At 37.3% G+C, this 14,848-nt stretch overlaps 1 protein-coding gene across 3 annotated transcripts in view; it reads right to left on the bottom strand.

Annotated features, from left to right (window-relative positions):
* The window catches only part of LOC143673674 (centrosomal protein of 78 kDa-like), a 51,344-nt gene that overhangs the window by 17,678 nt on the left and 18,818 nt on the right, over nucleotides 1-14,848 (bottom strand). For all 3 annotated transcript variants that reach the window (XM_077148484.1, XM_077148481.1, XM_077148482.1), the window contains exon 9: nucleotides 893-1,028. In XM_077148484.1, coding sequence (XP_077004599.1) covers nucleotides 893-1,028 — 136 coding nt within the window. The remainder of the gene's footprint in view (nucleotides 1-892; nucleotides 1,029-14,848) is intronic.

The following is a 14,848-nucleotide window of genomic DNA, read 5'->3' as shown; positions in this document are numbered from 1 at the left end:
ACTCCTTGTAACCAGAATGTACTTGAGATCACTAAGTCTCATGAAGGAGATATAAAACCAGAAAACTATAAAACTAAAGTGTAAAGTTTTTGACTGTTAGCACTATAGCTTATACAATAATAATTCATACTACCATTTGCAAAAAAGTAACCATTCAGTTGCCCACTGAAGAATGTGGATATCAAAGTAATGTGAGCAACTGAACAGTTATTTTATATATTACCCTTTCAAACTCTATGTAAAATCAATTTTCTGCTTTCTTAAGCAATTGTTAATCCCCAATTTCTTGAATATTACCAAGTCATTTGAAAATAATCTATAGCAATCTAATTCACTTAAGCTTAAAATTACAATACAATTTTAAAAGAATTTATACCTCTTTGACAAAAATTACTGTGACAACCTATCCCTTGGGTAAGTAATCAGTTAAAAATACATAAATCCAGTAACTGCTTTGATACATTAAAATCAGTTAGGCCAGTTGATTGAATTAGATTAAGTCTAATTTATACTTTTCAACCATTCTGCACTAAAATATTCCCCATGCCTAAAATGCTTTTCTCCCCCTTCCTAAATATCCAAATTCCTATTCCTTTACTATAGGACCCAACTCATTACACATGTCTTCAGTGCAACCTTTCCTTACTGCCCAAAAGGAGATCATATCATCCTCCTCTACATTCCACTAGGTTCCCCTCATTGTGACACAAAATCACGTGAAACTCCCAACAGCAATTATTTTTTGCTTATCTTCCCTAAGGGATTCATTAGGCAGAAGCTATGGGTAAGTCATCTTTTCTCCCCTATAGAAATCTCAGAGACTTCCCACATAATAGAAGCTGCAAATTAAATACTCTGGAATAGCTACAGATAGGGAATAAAAATGTTTTACCTGTTTCTTTTTGCACGTTCTGCAGTACGCCATGGCAGGAAACCAGACACACCAGGCGGCAGAGGTTTAGGAGCATAATATTCTTTATCAAAGGCATGTTTCCTTCCATTACTTACTGGTTTCTTTGTACCCAATCCTATGTTTGAGGAAATGTTAGAAATAATTAAGAATTACCACATACACACACTCCTACAAGATACAAATATACACTTGACAATGAGGCCAAGGCCATCGAAAACAGAATTGCTTTGGAAAAATGTCGATAGGTCAGTAAAGTTTCAAAAATATACATTCTCAACAAAGACAAGTTATAAATATAAGCTGAGTACATGAGGTATGCAGAACATGTAAAAGTAAATTTAAAAAATATCCTAAGAATAAAAGATAGTACTGATAAGTTTCATTATGTGTCATGCAGATTTATTTGGTATTTCTGAATCCCAAAAACAGATAAACACAGATAACCCCCTGACTCCTGGTAAACGGAATCTTCTGAATTAGACCAAAATTTCAATTTAAGATTAACTTTCCTAAGTAAAAATTATCAAAAGTGTAAAATGGAAGTTTGCTGGATAGCAGCTGAGTCAATCTTACCATCCTATAAGTTTGTTGATCTTTAACCCATTGAATTCATATAGAAAATATAAAAAAACAAAACCTATTGCATAAAGAGTGAAATGTGGAAAATTATCCCACATTTTAACACTAAAGAGTCAAGCATCTTCATATGATATGTTTGGTGACAAAAGCTAGACCTACATGTTAGTACTTTAGGTTTGTCCTAAAGTATTTAGGACAAACCTAAAGTATTAACATATATTAAATTTCACATTCACATATTTCATTTTCTCTAATCTCAGTAAGAATAAATAATACAAAATTAATTAAATGATTATATTTATCCTTTAAGTCTATATTACTATACAAGATCTATTTTAGCAATGCTAGGTTGGCGAGTAAAAAATAGTGTATGTGGTAACAGAAGATGAATATTTATAGTGTAACACTATAAATAATCATCATACAGTCCTGGCAATTTCTATGAATAAATTTATATGCCTCTAAAAGTATATAGGTGCTTGGTTCATCTTGTACTATTTTATTTTTGTTTTAAACTTAATTACCTTCATAAAAAGAATGTGTGTATGTGGTCTGAGTATGTGTTATACCTTTTCCTGTACTTTCAGAAACTAATGCAAATACATTTTTAATTAAAACCAATAACTTACATTTACCTTGTTAGAAGATGGGGGAAAAAAACTAATAAAGCTCCTGTCTTCTTTGTGCACACTTAATAACAATATGAATGTGACACAATTCACATAAAATATTTAACCTTTAACTGAACAATATCTAACTATGCAGTCAGATACTAACTGGGCTTAAATCTATGTCTTCAAATAACTGGAGCAAAAAAAAAAAAAATCCACGAAAAAAATTACTCTTAAAATCATTCAGTGAGCGTGTAAACTTAAGTTACATTTCCATTTTAACCATACTAAGAAAAATTTTTAATTGTTTTTATTCTCATCCCACAATGATACCCTATTATATACCACCAGATATTATAATTACATAATCTCTAACATGTATATTTCTAATAATATTGAAATACACTGATTTCTTTTTAAAAATTTTATTTGTTGAAATACACTTACTTTTAAGAATGCTTTACACATGATAAACATTTAATAGTAATACATCATTAGTGTAATATCGCAAATCTCAATTACTTCCTTGTAGTTATTATTTGGTTACCTACTAAAACAACACTGCTTTGTTTTTGTTTTGTTTTTGCATGGGCAGGCACCTGGAATCGAACCCAGGTCTCTGGCATGGCAGGCAAGAATTCTGCCACTGAGCCACCATTGTACTACCCTAAAATAGCACTGTTTTGAAATAAAAACTTGTAGACAAATCCTAAAATTTTTTTAAATTTAATGCTCTTAACAATTACTGTTTAACACATTACTGACCAAACAAGTTGATTAATGGTAAATCAAAAGCACAAAAATTTTAGTAGAAAAGAAATTGTATTCAGCAGCATTTAAAAATGTTTGATATTTTTTCCAACTTTTCACCAATTTAAAAAATTTTCTTATTAACTCAAAAAATCTTATATATTCATTAGATATGAGTCCTACAAACTGTTTTTAATACAATATGAAGGAAAAAAAAGAACGCTGAATTATGCTTAAGCTATATGAAAATGATGCTTATAGACAACCATGAGAAGGAAGAGAAAGGGAAAATGTTAACTACTGCTTGAGAGGATGATGGAAATGGAGGTGGTTTCTACTTTTATTTTTATTGTTATTGCTAATACAATACCTTTTAAAGCCTAAATAAAAATCTTCACACAACATATTAAAAAACAATTTCAGAAGGGGAAATCAAGAGGAGTAAAACGCTCGTGGGCTTTGTCCCTCCAATAGATGCTAAATGCAACAAGCAAGAATGGCAAAACCATCTTTCTGAAAACTCGACAAAGTAAAGGGTTGTAACAATAGGACGTGCGCTAAATCAAGAAAAATGCAAAAATGGTAGAAAAATATTGTGGCACCCTTTTTGGCCTTCCCCCATCCCCTCGCTAACTTGACATGGAGTCAGCCTGCACACCTGGTGTGTGTTCCTGGTCCCAGGTCCAGAGGAAGCAGGGTGAACCTTGTGCACATGTTAGGGAGCATGTATGTCTGTGCCAATCTGTCTGGTGGCAGCCTGAAGGACTAAACCTCTTGTAGCAGTCTAAGTTAAGCAGACTTAACAAGGGCACTTGTGGCAGGTTCACCAGTTCAAAACGTGCCCTGTACACAGATTCACTTTGTGGACAGCTAAATAAGTATATGTGCACATCAGGCTAAGACTCATGCTCAGAAAAGACCAAGGAGGATCCATGCTTTCACACTGGTGCTCTCTAAATCAGTGCTAGGAAGATGAAGCTCTGAAGGGAAGGACTCACACAAACAAATCTGAACTGGGAAAAGTGCTTTCTTTCTTTCCTTTTTTTTTTTTTTTTTTTTTTTTTTTTAGTATTTTCAACACTCCAAAAAATAAAAATAAAAGTAAGAAAGAACACCCTATATATCCCATACCCCCTGTCATGGTCAGGTTCATGTGTCAACTTGGCCAGGTGGTGGTGCCTGATTGTCTGGTTGGGCAAGCTCTGACCAGTCTGTGGCTATGAGGACATTTCATAGGGGAGTGTTTTCTGCAATGAGTGATGCTTAATCACCAGAAGGCTTTTAAGGGGGACTCAGACGAGACAATCACTCTTCCTTCTTCAGCCAGTCAGCTTCTCCTGAGAGTCTGTAGAGGACCTTCACTGGAGCTGCAAGCTTGTGACCTGTCGTACAGACCTTGAACTCTACAACCCCAAGGTTATGTGAGACTTTTTTTGAGGGGTGCACAGTCCGGGAATTGAACCTGGGTCTTCCACACGAAAGGCAAACATTCCACCACTGAACCACCCATGCACCCATGAGACTATTTTATAAATTTTATATTTCAGATTATCTCCTGCTGATTTAGTTTCTCTAGAGAACACTAGCTAATACACCACCACCCCCAAACTCCTATATCATTTCTTTCTTTTCTTTTTTTTCTTACTCATCCATACATACACTGGGTAAAAGGAGTGTCAGCCACAAAGTTTTCACAATCTCACAGACAAACCTTAAAAGCTCTATAGTTATTCAATTATGTTCAAAGATCAAGGCTATTGGATTACAGTTCAACAGTTTCAGGTATTTCCCTCTACTTACTCCAATATACCAGAAACTGAAAAGGGCATCTACATAATGCATAAGAATAACCTCCAAAATTACCTCTCAACTCTATCTGAAATCTTTCAGCCACTGAAACTTTATCTAATTTCTCCTTCTCCTTTTGGACAAAAGGGTTTCTCACTCCCATATTGTCAGGGCTAGGCTCTGACAGGAGTCATGTCCTACACTGCAGAGGAGATTAATACCCATGAGGGTCATACCTCATGTAGGGGGCAGGCAGTGAGTTCATCTGCAGAAATGCCTTAGGGAGAGAGGTCACATCTGAGCAACAAAAGAGATTTTTTTACTTTACTTTTTATTTATTTTTATTTTTACTTTTTATTAGCTCCTGGCATCCTAGAAATCTCTGTCACAAACTAGCTAGATACAATCTTAGGAAAAGATGCCTCAGCATCTCAATTCCAGAGATAACACAATAAAATAACAAGTTCAGGTTGCAACAAAAGATTACAAAACATACAAAGAAACAGGAAATGAACTACATAAAGGAGCCAAATAAAGCATTAGAAACATTAATGAAGAAGACCTGACCTTGGACATAGCAGACAAAGACTTAAAAAAAAAATCATAAATATGTTCAAACAGTAAGAAAAACAAAGGATAAATAACTAAAGAAAATCAGGAAAATGGTAGAAGAAAATAAAGAGAACATCAACAGAAATGGAAATGATGAAAAAGAAACAGAGCTGAACGTCATAGATGAAAAAAGAAACACAGCTGAAGAGAAATTAAAAATTCTAGAGGTGTTCAAGAGCAGATTAGAGCTGGCAGAAGAAAGAATCAGTGAACTTGAAGACAAATGAAAATATTCGGTCTAAGGAGCAGTAAGAAAAAAGAATGAAGAAAGGTGAACATGGCCTGAGAGACCCCACCATCAAGCATACTGACATAAGCTCTATGGGAATCCCAGAGGGAAAAGAAAGAGAGAAACATTAAGAAAGAATATTCAAAGAAATAATGGCTCAAAATAACCCCAATTTAACAAGATATAAATATATACACTCAAGAAGTTCAATGAACTCCAAACAGAATGAGCCCAAGAAGATAATGGAATGACAAAATTAAAGCGCTAAAAGCAAAAAGCTACCAACCGAGGATCCAAGATGGCGGCTTAGTAAGGTACATGCGTCTTAGTTCCTCCGACTCCAAATCAACTAATAGGTGAACAGAAACAGTACAGAACAGCTCCCGGGGCTACAGCAGGGAATGGACACACAGCGTAACCCAATCTGGACTGGCTAGTCTGACTGCGAAACTCGGCTGCGGTGAGATCCCCGAGCGGCGCGTGATTTCCCGAGCAGCTGCAGCTGCAGCGGTTCGAGCTAATCCCTCCCTCCTTCCCGGGCTGGCTGAGAGACTCGGAGAGGCAAGCTTCCTAGCCAAGCCGGCCGGCGCCACACTTTTGCGGGCGGCTTCGAGTCTCGGCCTTGAGTCCGCGGCTACAAGTCTCAGATCAGAGGGCTATCCAAAGTCTGGGCTGGCTAGTCTGACTGCGAGACTCGGCTGCGGTGAGACTCCCGGCGGCGCGCGATTTCCCGAGCAGCCACAGCTGCGGCGGTCCGAGCTACTCCCTCCCTCCTTCCCGGGCCAGCTGAGAGTATTGGAGAAGCAAGTTTCCCAAGCCGACGCAGGCAGCGCCCTTCTTTTGCGGTCGGCTTCGACTTTCGGCTTTGAGTCCACGGCTACGAATCTCCGAACAGAGGGCTATCCAAACTCTGGGCTGACTAGTCTGACTGCGAGACTCGGCTGCGGTGAGACCCCCGAGCGGCGCGCGATTTCCCGATCAGCGGCAGCTGCGGCAGTCCGAGCTTCTCCCTCCCTCCTTTCCGGGCCGGCTGAGAGTATTGGAGAAGCAAGTTTCCCAGGCCGAGGCAGGCGGCACCCCTCTTTTGCGGGCGGCTTCGAGTCTCGGCTTTGAGTCCGTGGCTACGAATCTCGGATCAGAGGGCTATCCAAAGTCTGGGCTGGCTAGTATGACTGCGAGACTCGGCTGCGGTGAGACCCCCGGCGGCGCACGATTTCCCGAGCAGCGGCAGCTGCGGCAGTCCGAGCTACTCCCTCCCTCCTTCCCAGGCCGGCTGAGAGTCTCGGAGAGGCAAGTTTCCCAAGCCGTGACGGCCGGCACCCCTCTTTTGCGGGTGGCTTCGAGTCTCGGCTTCGAGTCCGCAGATACGAGTCTCGGATCGCAGGGCTATCCAAGCCGCGGTGGCCCCCTCCACGCGGGAGGCTTCCTGGTCCGGTGGGGAATCTCCCAGGCCCGCTGTGGCCCGCGACCAGCCACAGGGTCCCCTCAAGCCGCGGCAGCTGACGCCCCCACCACGCACGGCCCCTGAACCAACGGAGAGAATTGGATCCGAAATCCCCAGGCCACGGAGATCGGTGACTGGGGGAGACCCATTCCAAACACTTGAGACAAACGTGTGCCACGTGCGCCACCTACTGGGCAAGATAAGAAAAACAGATCCCAGAGTTTTCACAGAAAAATCTTACAACCTTGCTGGGTCCGACACCCAGAGAAAGCTGAATAAATGCCCAGATGCCAGCAGCAGAAGATAACTGTCCACACTCAAAAGATTGAGAATATGGCCCAGTCAAAGGAACAAACCAATAGCTCAAATGAGATACAAGAGCTGAGACAACTAATGCTGAATATACGAACAGAAATGGAAAACCTCTTCAAAAATGAAATCGATAAATTGAGGGAGGACATGAAGAGGACATGGGCTGAACATAAAGAAGAAATAGAAAAACTGAAAAAACAAATCGCAGAACTTATGGAAGTGAAGGATAAAGTAGCAAACATAGAAAAAATAATGGATACCTACAATGATAGATTTAAAGAGACAGAAGATAGAATTAGTGATTTGGAGGATGGAACATCTGAATTCCAAAAAGAAAAAGAAACTATCGGGAAAAGAATGGAAAATTTTGAACAGGGTATCAGGGAACTGAATGACAATATGAACCGCACAAATATATGTGTTGTGGGTGTTCCAGAAGGAGAAGAGAAGGGAAAAGGAGGAGAAAAACTAATGGAAGAAATTATCACTGAAAATTTCCCAACTCTTATGAAAGACCTAAAATTACAGATCCAAGAAGTGCAGCGCACCCCAAAGAGATTAGACCCAAATAGGCGTTCTCCAAGACACTTACTAGTTAGAATGTCAGAGGTCAAAGAGAAAGAGAGGATCTTGAAAGCAGCAAGAGAAAAACAATCCATCACATACAAGGGAAACCCAATAAGACTATGTGTAGATTTCTCAGCAGAAACCATGGAGGCTAGAAGACAGTGGGATGATATATTTAAAATACTAAAAGAGAAAAACTGCCAACCAAGACTCCTATATCCAGCAAAATTATCCTTCAAAAATGAGGGAGAAATTAAAACATTCTCAGACAAAAAGTCACTGAGAGAATTTGTGACCAAGAGACCAGCTCTGCAAGAAATACTAAAGGGAGCACTAGAGTCAGATACAAAAAGACAGAAGAGAGAGATATGGAAAAGAGTGTAGAAAGAAGGAAAATCAGATATGATATATATTATACAAAAGGCAGAATGTTAGAGGAAAATATTATCCAAACAGTAATAACACTAAATGTCAATGGACTGAATTCCCCAATCAAAAGACATAGATTGGCAGAATGGATTAAAAAACAGGATCCTTCTATATGCTGCCTACAGGAAACACATCTTAGACCCAAAGATAAACATAGGTTGAAAGTGAAAGGTTGGGAAAAGATATTTCATGCAAATAACAACCAGAAAAGAGCAGGAGTAGCTATACGAATATCCAACAAATTAGACTTCAAATGTAAAACAGTTAAAAGAGACAAAGAAGGACACTATATACTAATAAAAGGAACAATTAAACAAGAAGACATAACAATCATAAATATTTATGCACTGAACCAGAATGCCCCAAAATACGTGAGGAATACACTGCAAACACTGAAAAGGGAAATAGACTCATATACCATAACAGCTGGAGACTTCAATTCACCACTCTCATCAATGGACAGAACATCTAGACAGAGGATCAACAAAGAAATAGAGAATCTGAATATTACTATAAATGAACTAGACTTAATAGACATTTATAGGACATTACATCCCACAACAGCAGGATACACCTTTTTCTCAAGTGCTCATGGATCATTCTCAAAGATAGACCATATGCTGGGTCACAAAGCAAGTCTTAACAAATTTAAAAAGATTGAAATCTTACACAACACTTTCTCGGACCATAAAGGAATGAAGTTGGAAATCAATAATAGGCAGAGTGCCAGAAAATTCACAAATACGTGGAGGCTCAACAACACACTCCTAAACAACGAGTGGGTCAAAGAAGAAATTGCTAGAGAAATTAGCTAATACCTCGAGGCGAATGAAAATGAAAACACAACATATCAAAACTTATGGGACGCAGCAAAGGCAATGCTAAGAGGGAAATTTATTGCTCTAAATGCCTATATCAGAAAAGAAGAAAAGGCAAAAATTCAGGAATTAACTATCCATTTGGAAGAACTGGAGAAAGAACAGCAAGCTAACCCCAAAGCAAGCAAAAGGAAAGAAATAACAAAGATTAGAGCAGAAATAAATGAAATTGAAAACATGAAAACCATAGAGAAAATCAATAAGGCCAGAAGTTGGTTCTATGAGAAAATCAATAAGATTGATGGGCCCTTAGCAAGATTGACAAAAAGAAGAAGAGAGAGGACACAAATAAATAAGATCAGAAATGGAAGAGGAGACATAAGTACTGACCTCACAGAAATAAAGGAGGTAATAACAGGATACTATGAACAACTTTACGCTAATAAATACAACAATTTAGAGGAAATGGACGGGTTCCTGGAAAGACATGAACAACCAACTTTGACTCAAGAAGACATAGATGACCTCAACAAACCAATCACAAGTAAAGAAATTGAATCAGTCATTCAAAAGCTTCCTAAAAAGAAAAGTCCAGGACCAGACGGCTTCACATGTGAATTCTACCAAACATTCCAGAAAGAATTAGTACCAACTCTGTTCAAACTTTTCAAAAAAACTGAAGTGGAGGGAAAGCTACCTAATTCATTCTATGAAGCCAACATCACCCTCATACCAAAACCAGGCAAAGATATTACAAGAAAAGAAAACTACAGGCCGATCTCTCTAATGAATATAGATGCAAAAATCCTCAATAAAATTCTAGCAAATCGTATCCAACAACACATTAAAAGAATTATTCATCATGACCAAGTAGGATTCATCCCAGGTATGCAAGGATGGTTCAACATAAGAAAATCAATTAATGTAATACACCATATCAACAAATCAAAGCAGAATAATCACATGATCATCTCAATTGATGCAGAGAAGGCATATGACAAGATTCAACATCCTTTCGTGTTGAAAACACTTCAAAGGATAGGAATACAAGGGAACTTCCTTAAAATGATAGAGGGAATATATGAAAAACCCACAGCTAATATCATCCTCAATGGGGAAAAATTGAAAACTTTCCCCCTAAGATCAGGAACAAGACAAGGATGTCCACTATCACCACTATTATTCAACATTGTGTTGGAGGTTCTAGCCAGAGCAATTAGACAAGAAAAAGAAATACAAGGCATCAAAATTGGAAAGGAAGAAGTAAAACTATCACTGTTTGCAGACGATATGATACTATACGTTGAAAACCCGGAAAAATCCACAACAAAACTACTAGAGCTATGAGTACAGCAAAGTAGCACGTTACAAGATCAACATTCAAAAATCTGTAGCATTTCTATATACTAGCAATGAACAAGCGGAGGGGGAAATCAAGAAACGAATCCCATTTACAATTGCAACTAAAAGAATAAAATACCTAGGAATAAATTTAACTAAAGAGACAAAAAACCTATATAAAGAAAACTACAAAAAACTGCTAAAAGAAATCACAGAAGACCTAAACAGATGGAAGGGCATACCGTGTTCATGGATTGGAAGACTAAATATAGTTAAGATGTCAATCCTACCTAAATTGATTTACAGATTCAATGCAATACCAATCAAAATCCCAACAACTTATTTTTCAGAAATAGAAAAACCAATAAGCAAATTTATCTGGAAGGGCAGGTTGCCCCGAATTGCTAAAAACATCTTGAGGAAAAAAAACGAAGCTGGAGGTCTTGCACTGCCTGACTTTAAGGCATATTATGAAGCCACAGTGGTCAAAACAGCATGGTACTGGCATAAAGATAGATATATCGACCAATGGAATCGAATAGAGTGCTCAGATATAGACCCTCTCATCTATGGACATTTGATCTTTGATAAGGCAGTCAAGCCAACTCACCTGGGACAGAACAGTCTCTTCAATAAATGGTGCCTAGAGAACTGGATATCCATATGCAAAAAAATGAAAGAAGACCCATATCTCACACCCTACTCAAAAGTTAATTCAAAATGGATCAAAGATCTAAACATTAGGTCTAAGACCATAGAACAGTTAGAGGAAAATGTAGGGAGATATCTTATGAATCTTACAATTGGAGGCGGTTTTATGGACCTTACACCTAAAGCAAGAGCACTGAAGAAGGAATAAACAAATGGGAGCTCCTCAAAATTAAACACTTTTGTGCATCAAAGAACTTCATCAAGAAAGTAGAAAGACAGCCTACACAATGGGAATCAATATTTGGAAACGACATATCAGATAAAGGTCTAGTATCCAGAATTTATAATGAGATTGTTCAACTCAACAACAAAAAGACAGCCAACTCAATTACAAAATGGGAAAAAGTCTTGAATAGACACCTCTCAGAGGAGGAAATACAAATGGCCAAAAGGCACATGAAGAGATGCTCAACGTCCCTGGCCATTAGAGAAATGCAAATCAAAACCACAATGAGATATCATCTCACACCCACCAGAATGGCCATTATCAACAAAACAGAAAATGACAAGTGCTGGAGAGGATGCGGAGAAAGAGGCACACTTATCCACTGTTGGTGGGAATGTCAAATGGTGCAACCACTGTGGAAGGCAGTTTGGCGGTTCCTCAAAAAGCTGAATATAGAATTGCCATACGACCCAGCAATACCATTGCTGGGAATCTACTCAAAGGACTTAAGGGCAAAGACACAAACGGACATTTGCACACCAATGTTTATAGCAGCGTTATTTACAATTGCAAAGAGATGGAAACAGCCAAAATGTCCATCAACAGACGAGTGGCTAAACAAACTGTGGTATATACATACGATGGAATATTATGCAGCTTTAAGGCAGGATAAACTTATGAAGCATGTAATAACATGGATGGACCTAGAGAACATTATGCTGAGTGAGTCTAGCCAAAAACTAAAAGACAAATACTGTATGGTCCCAATGATGTGAATCGACACTTGAGAATAAACTTGGAATATGTCATAGGTAACAGAGTTCATCAGGAGTTAGAAACAGGGTAAGATAATGGGTAATTGGAGCTGATGGAATACAGACTGTGCAATAGGACTAGATACAAAAACTCAAAAATGGACAGCACAATAATACCTAATTGTAAAGTAATCATGTTAAAATACTGAATGAAGCTGCATCCGAGCTATAGGTTTTTATTTTGTTTTGTTTTGCTTGTTTTGTTCTTATTATTATTACTTTTATTTTTTTTCTCTATATCAACATTCTATATCTTTTTCGGTTATATTGCTAGTTCTTCTAAACCGATGCAAATGTACTAAGAAACGATGATCATGCATCTATGTGATGATGTTAAGAATTACTGATTGCATATGTAGAATGGTATGGTTTCTAAAAAAAAAGGTCAGCACAATACTGCCTAATTGTAATGTAATTATGTTGGAACGTTGAATGAAGCTGCATCTGAGCTATAGTTTTTTTTTTGTTTTTTTTTTCTCATATATTTTTGTACTTTTTATTTTTAGTTTTGTTTTCTCTCTGTGTTATCACTTTATTTCTTTTTCTGCTGTCGTGCTATTTCTTTCTCTAAATCGATGCATATGTACTGAGAAATGATGACCATACACCTATGTGATGATATTAAGAATTACTGATTGCATATGTAGAACGGAATGATTTCTAAATGTTGTGTTAGTTAATTTTTTTTAATTAATAAAAAAATTAAAAAAAAAAAAAAAAAAGCTACCAACCAAGAATTCTATATCTGGCAAAATGCCTTTCAAAATTGAGGGAGAAATTAAGACATTCAAAAATAAACAAACACTCCATGAGTTCTTCATCACTAGATTGTCCATATATTAGATGTAAGAGAATTCTGCAAGTCAAAAGGACAGTAGATCAAAACTACACGAAAAAATAAAATTCTCCAGTAAAGGTAATGACGTGGATACATAGAAATGTTAGTACTATAGTATTTTTGGTTTATAACTCCACATTTTACTTCCTACAAGATCTAAAGGGCAAATGTATAAAGTAACAAATCAAGAGTTGGGGACTCATAATATATAAACATGTAATTTGTGGGAAAAAAAAACCCCACATAAAGGTTTGGGGACAGAGGAGTATAAGAACAGTTTGTTTATACTACTGAAGTTAAATTGGTGCTAAAGCAAACAAGATATTTGATTCAGGATGTAAAATTTAAGCCCCATGGTAAGCACAAAGAAAATACTGGAAAAATACACACAGAAGGAAATGAGAAGGAATTCTCAAGAATTCACTATAAAAGATCAACAAAATATAAAAATAAGCACTAATGGAAAAATTAAGGGACAAAAAAGGTGTAAGACTTACAAAAGCCAAAGAGCAAAATGGCAGTAAGTCCTGCATAATCAAGAGAAAGTCATTCTAAATTTAGAGACACAAAGAGATTGAAAGTGAAAGATTGGAAAAAATATTCCGTGCAATTATTAACCAAAAGAGGGTGGGAGTGGCTATATAATATTAAAAAAATGGACTTAAGTAAAAAAAACTGTTAGAAGAAAATCAATTCTACACTAATAGAATGAAAGGAAAAACACATGATCATTTCAATTGACACACAAAAAAAGCATGTGACAAAATCTAGCACCCTTTCTCAGTAAAAATCTTTCAGAAAAATAGGAATAGTTGGTAGCTGGAACTTCCTTGAAATGATGAAGGGCATATATGAAACACCCAAAACTAACATCATACTAAATGGTGAAAGAGTGAAAGCTTTCCCCTTAAGATCAAGAACAAGTCAATATTACCTGCGACTACCATACCTACTAAAATTTTTACTCCAATTGCCAACCAGTAATTTTTAGTCAAAAAAAAAAGAAAAAGAAATAAAAGACATCCAAATTGGAAAGGAAGAAGCAAAGCTATCCTAATTCAAAGATGACATGATCCTATATATATAGAAAATCCTGAAGAATCCACAACAAAGCTAGTAAAACTAATAAATGATTTCAGGAAAGTGGTGAGTACAAGACCAACACACAAAAACAGTGGTGTGGGGTGCAGGGGTGGTTCAGTGTAGAACGCTCACCTTCCATGTGGGAGACCCGGGTTCAATTCCCGGATGATGCATCCTAAAAACTAAAAAAAAAAACAAAAAAAAACAGTGGTGTGTCTATAAGGAACAATCAAAAAAGGAAATCAAGAAAAAAGTTCCACCTGCAATATCAACAAAAAGAATCAAATATGTTGGAATAAACTTAATTAACGGTATAAAGGACTCCAGGATGGAAACTACAGATCACTACTGAAGGAAATCAAAGAGGACCTATATAAATGGAAAGATAGTCCATGCTCCTGGATTGGAAGATATAATATTAAGATGTTAAGGCTACTGTGCCAGTTTGAAGCTATTATGTACCCCAGAAAAGCCATGTCCTTTAATCCTCATTCAGTTATTTGCTGGGTGGGACCTCTCTGATTGTTTCCATGGAGTTGTGTCTCTACCCATTCAAAGTGGGCTTGCTTACTGGAGTCCTTTAAGAGGGAACCATTTTGGAAGAAGCTTTAGAGCCACCAGAACCAACAGAGCCAACAGAATGGACACAGCCCCGGGGAAGCCACTGAAGATTCCTGGAGAGAAGGCTAGAGAAGTCACCATATGCCTTTCCAGCTGAGAGAGAAACCCCAAACATCATCGGTCTTTTTTAACTAACACATCTTTTCCTGGATGCCTTAATTTGGACATTAAAAAAAAATTATTTATTAATTTAAAAAATTAACAAATGAAATAAAAATTAA

Source organism: Tamandua tetradactyla, chromosome 2, assembly GCF_023851605.1.
Source record: "Tamandua tetradactyla isolate mTamTet1 chromosome 2, mTamTet1.pri, whole genome shotgun sequence".
Taxonomy (NCBI): domain Eukaryota; kingdom Metazoa; phylum Chordata; class Mammalia; order Pilosa; family Myrmecophagidae; genus Tamandua; species Tamandua tetradactyla.
The sequence above is the reverse complement of the archived record's forward strand: the minus strand, read 5'-3'. Positions and strand labels throughout refer to the sequence as shown.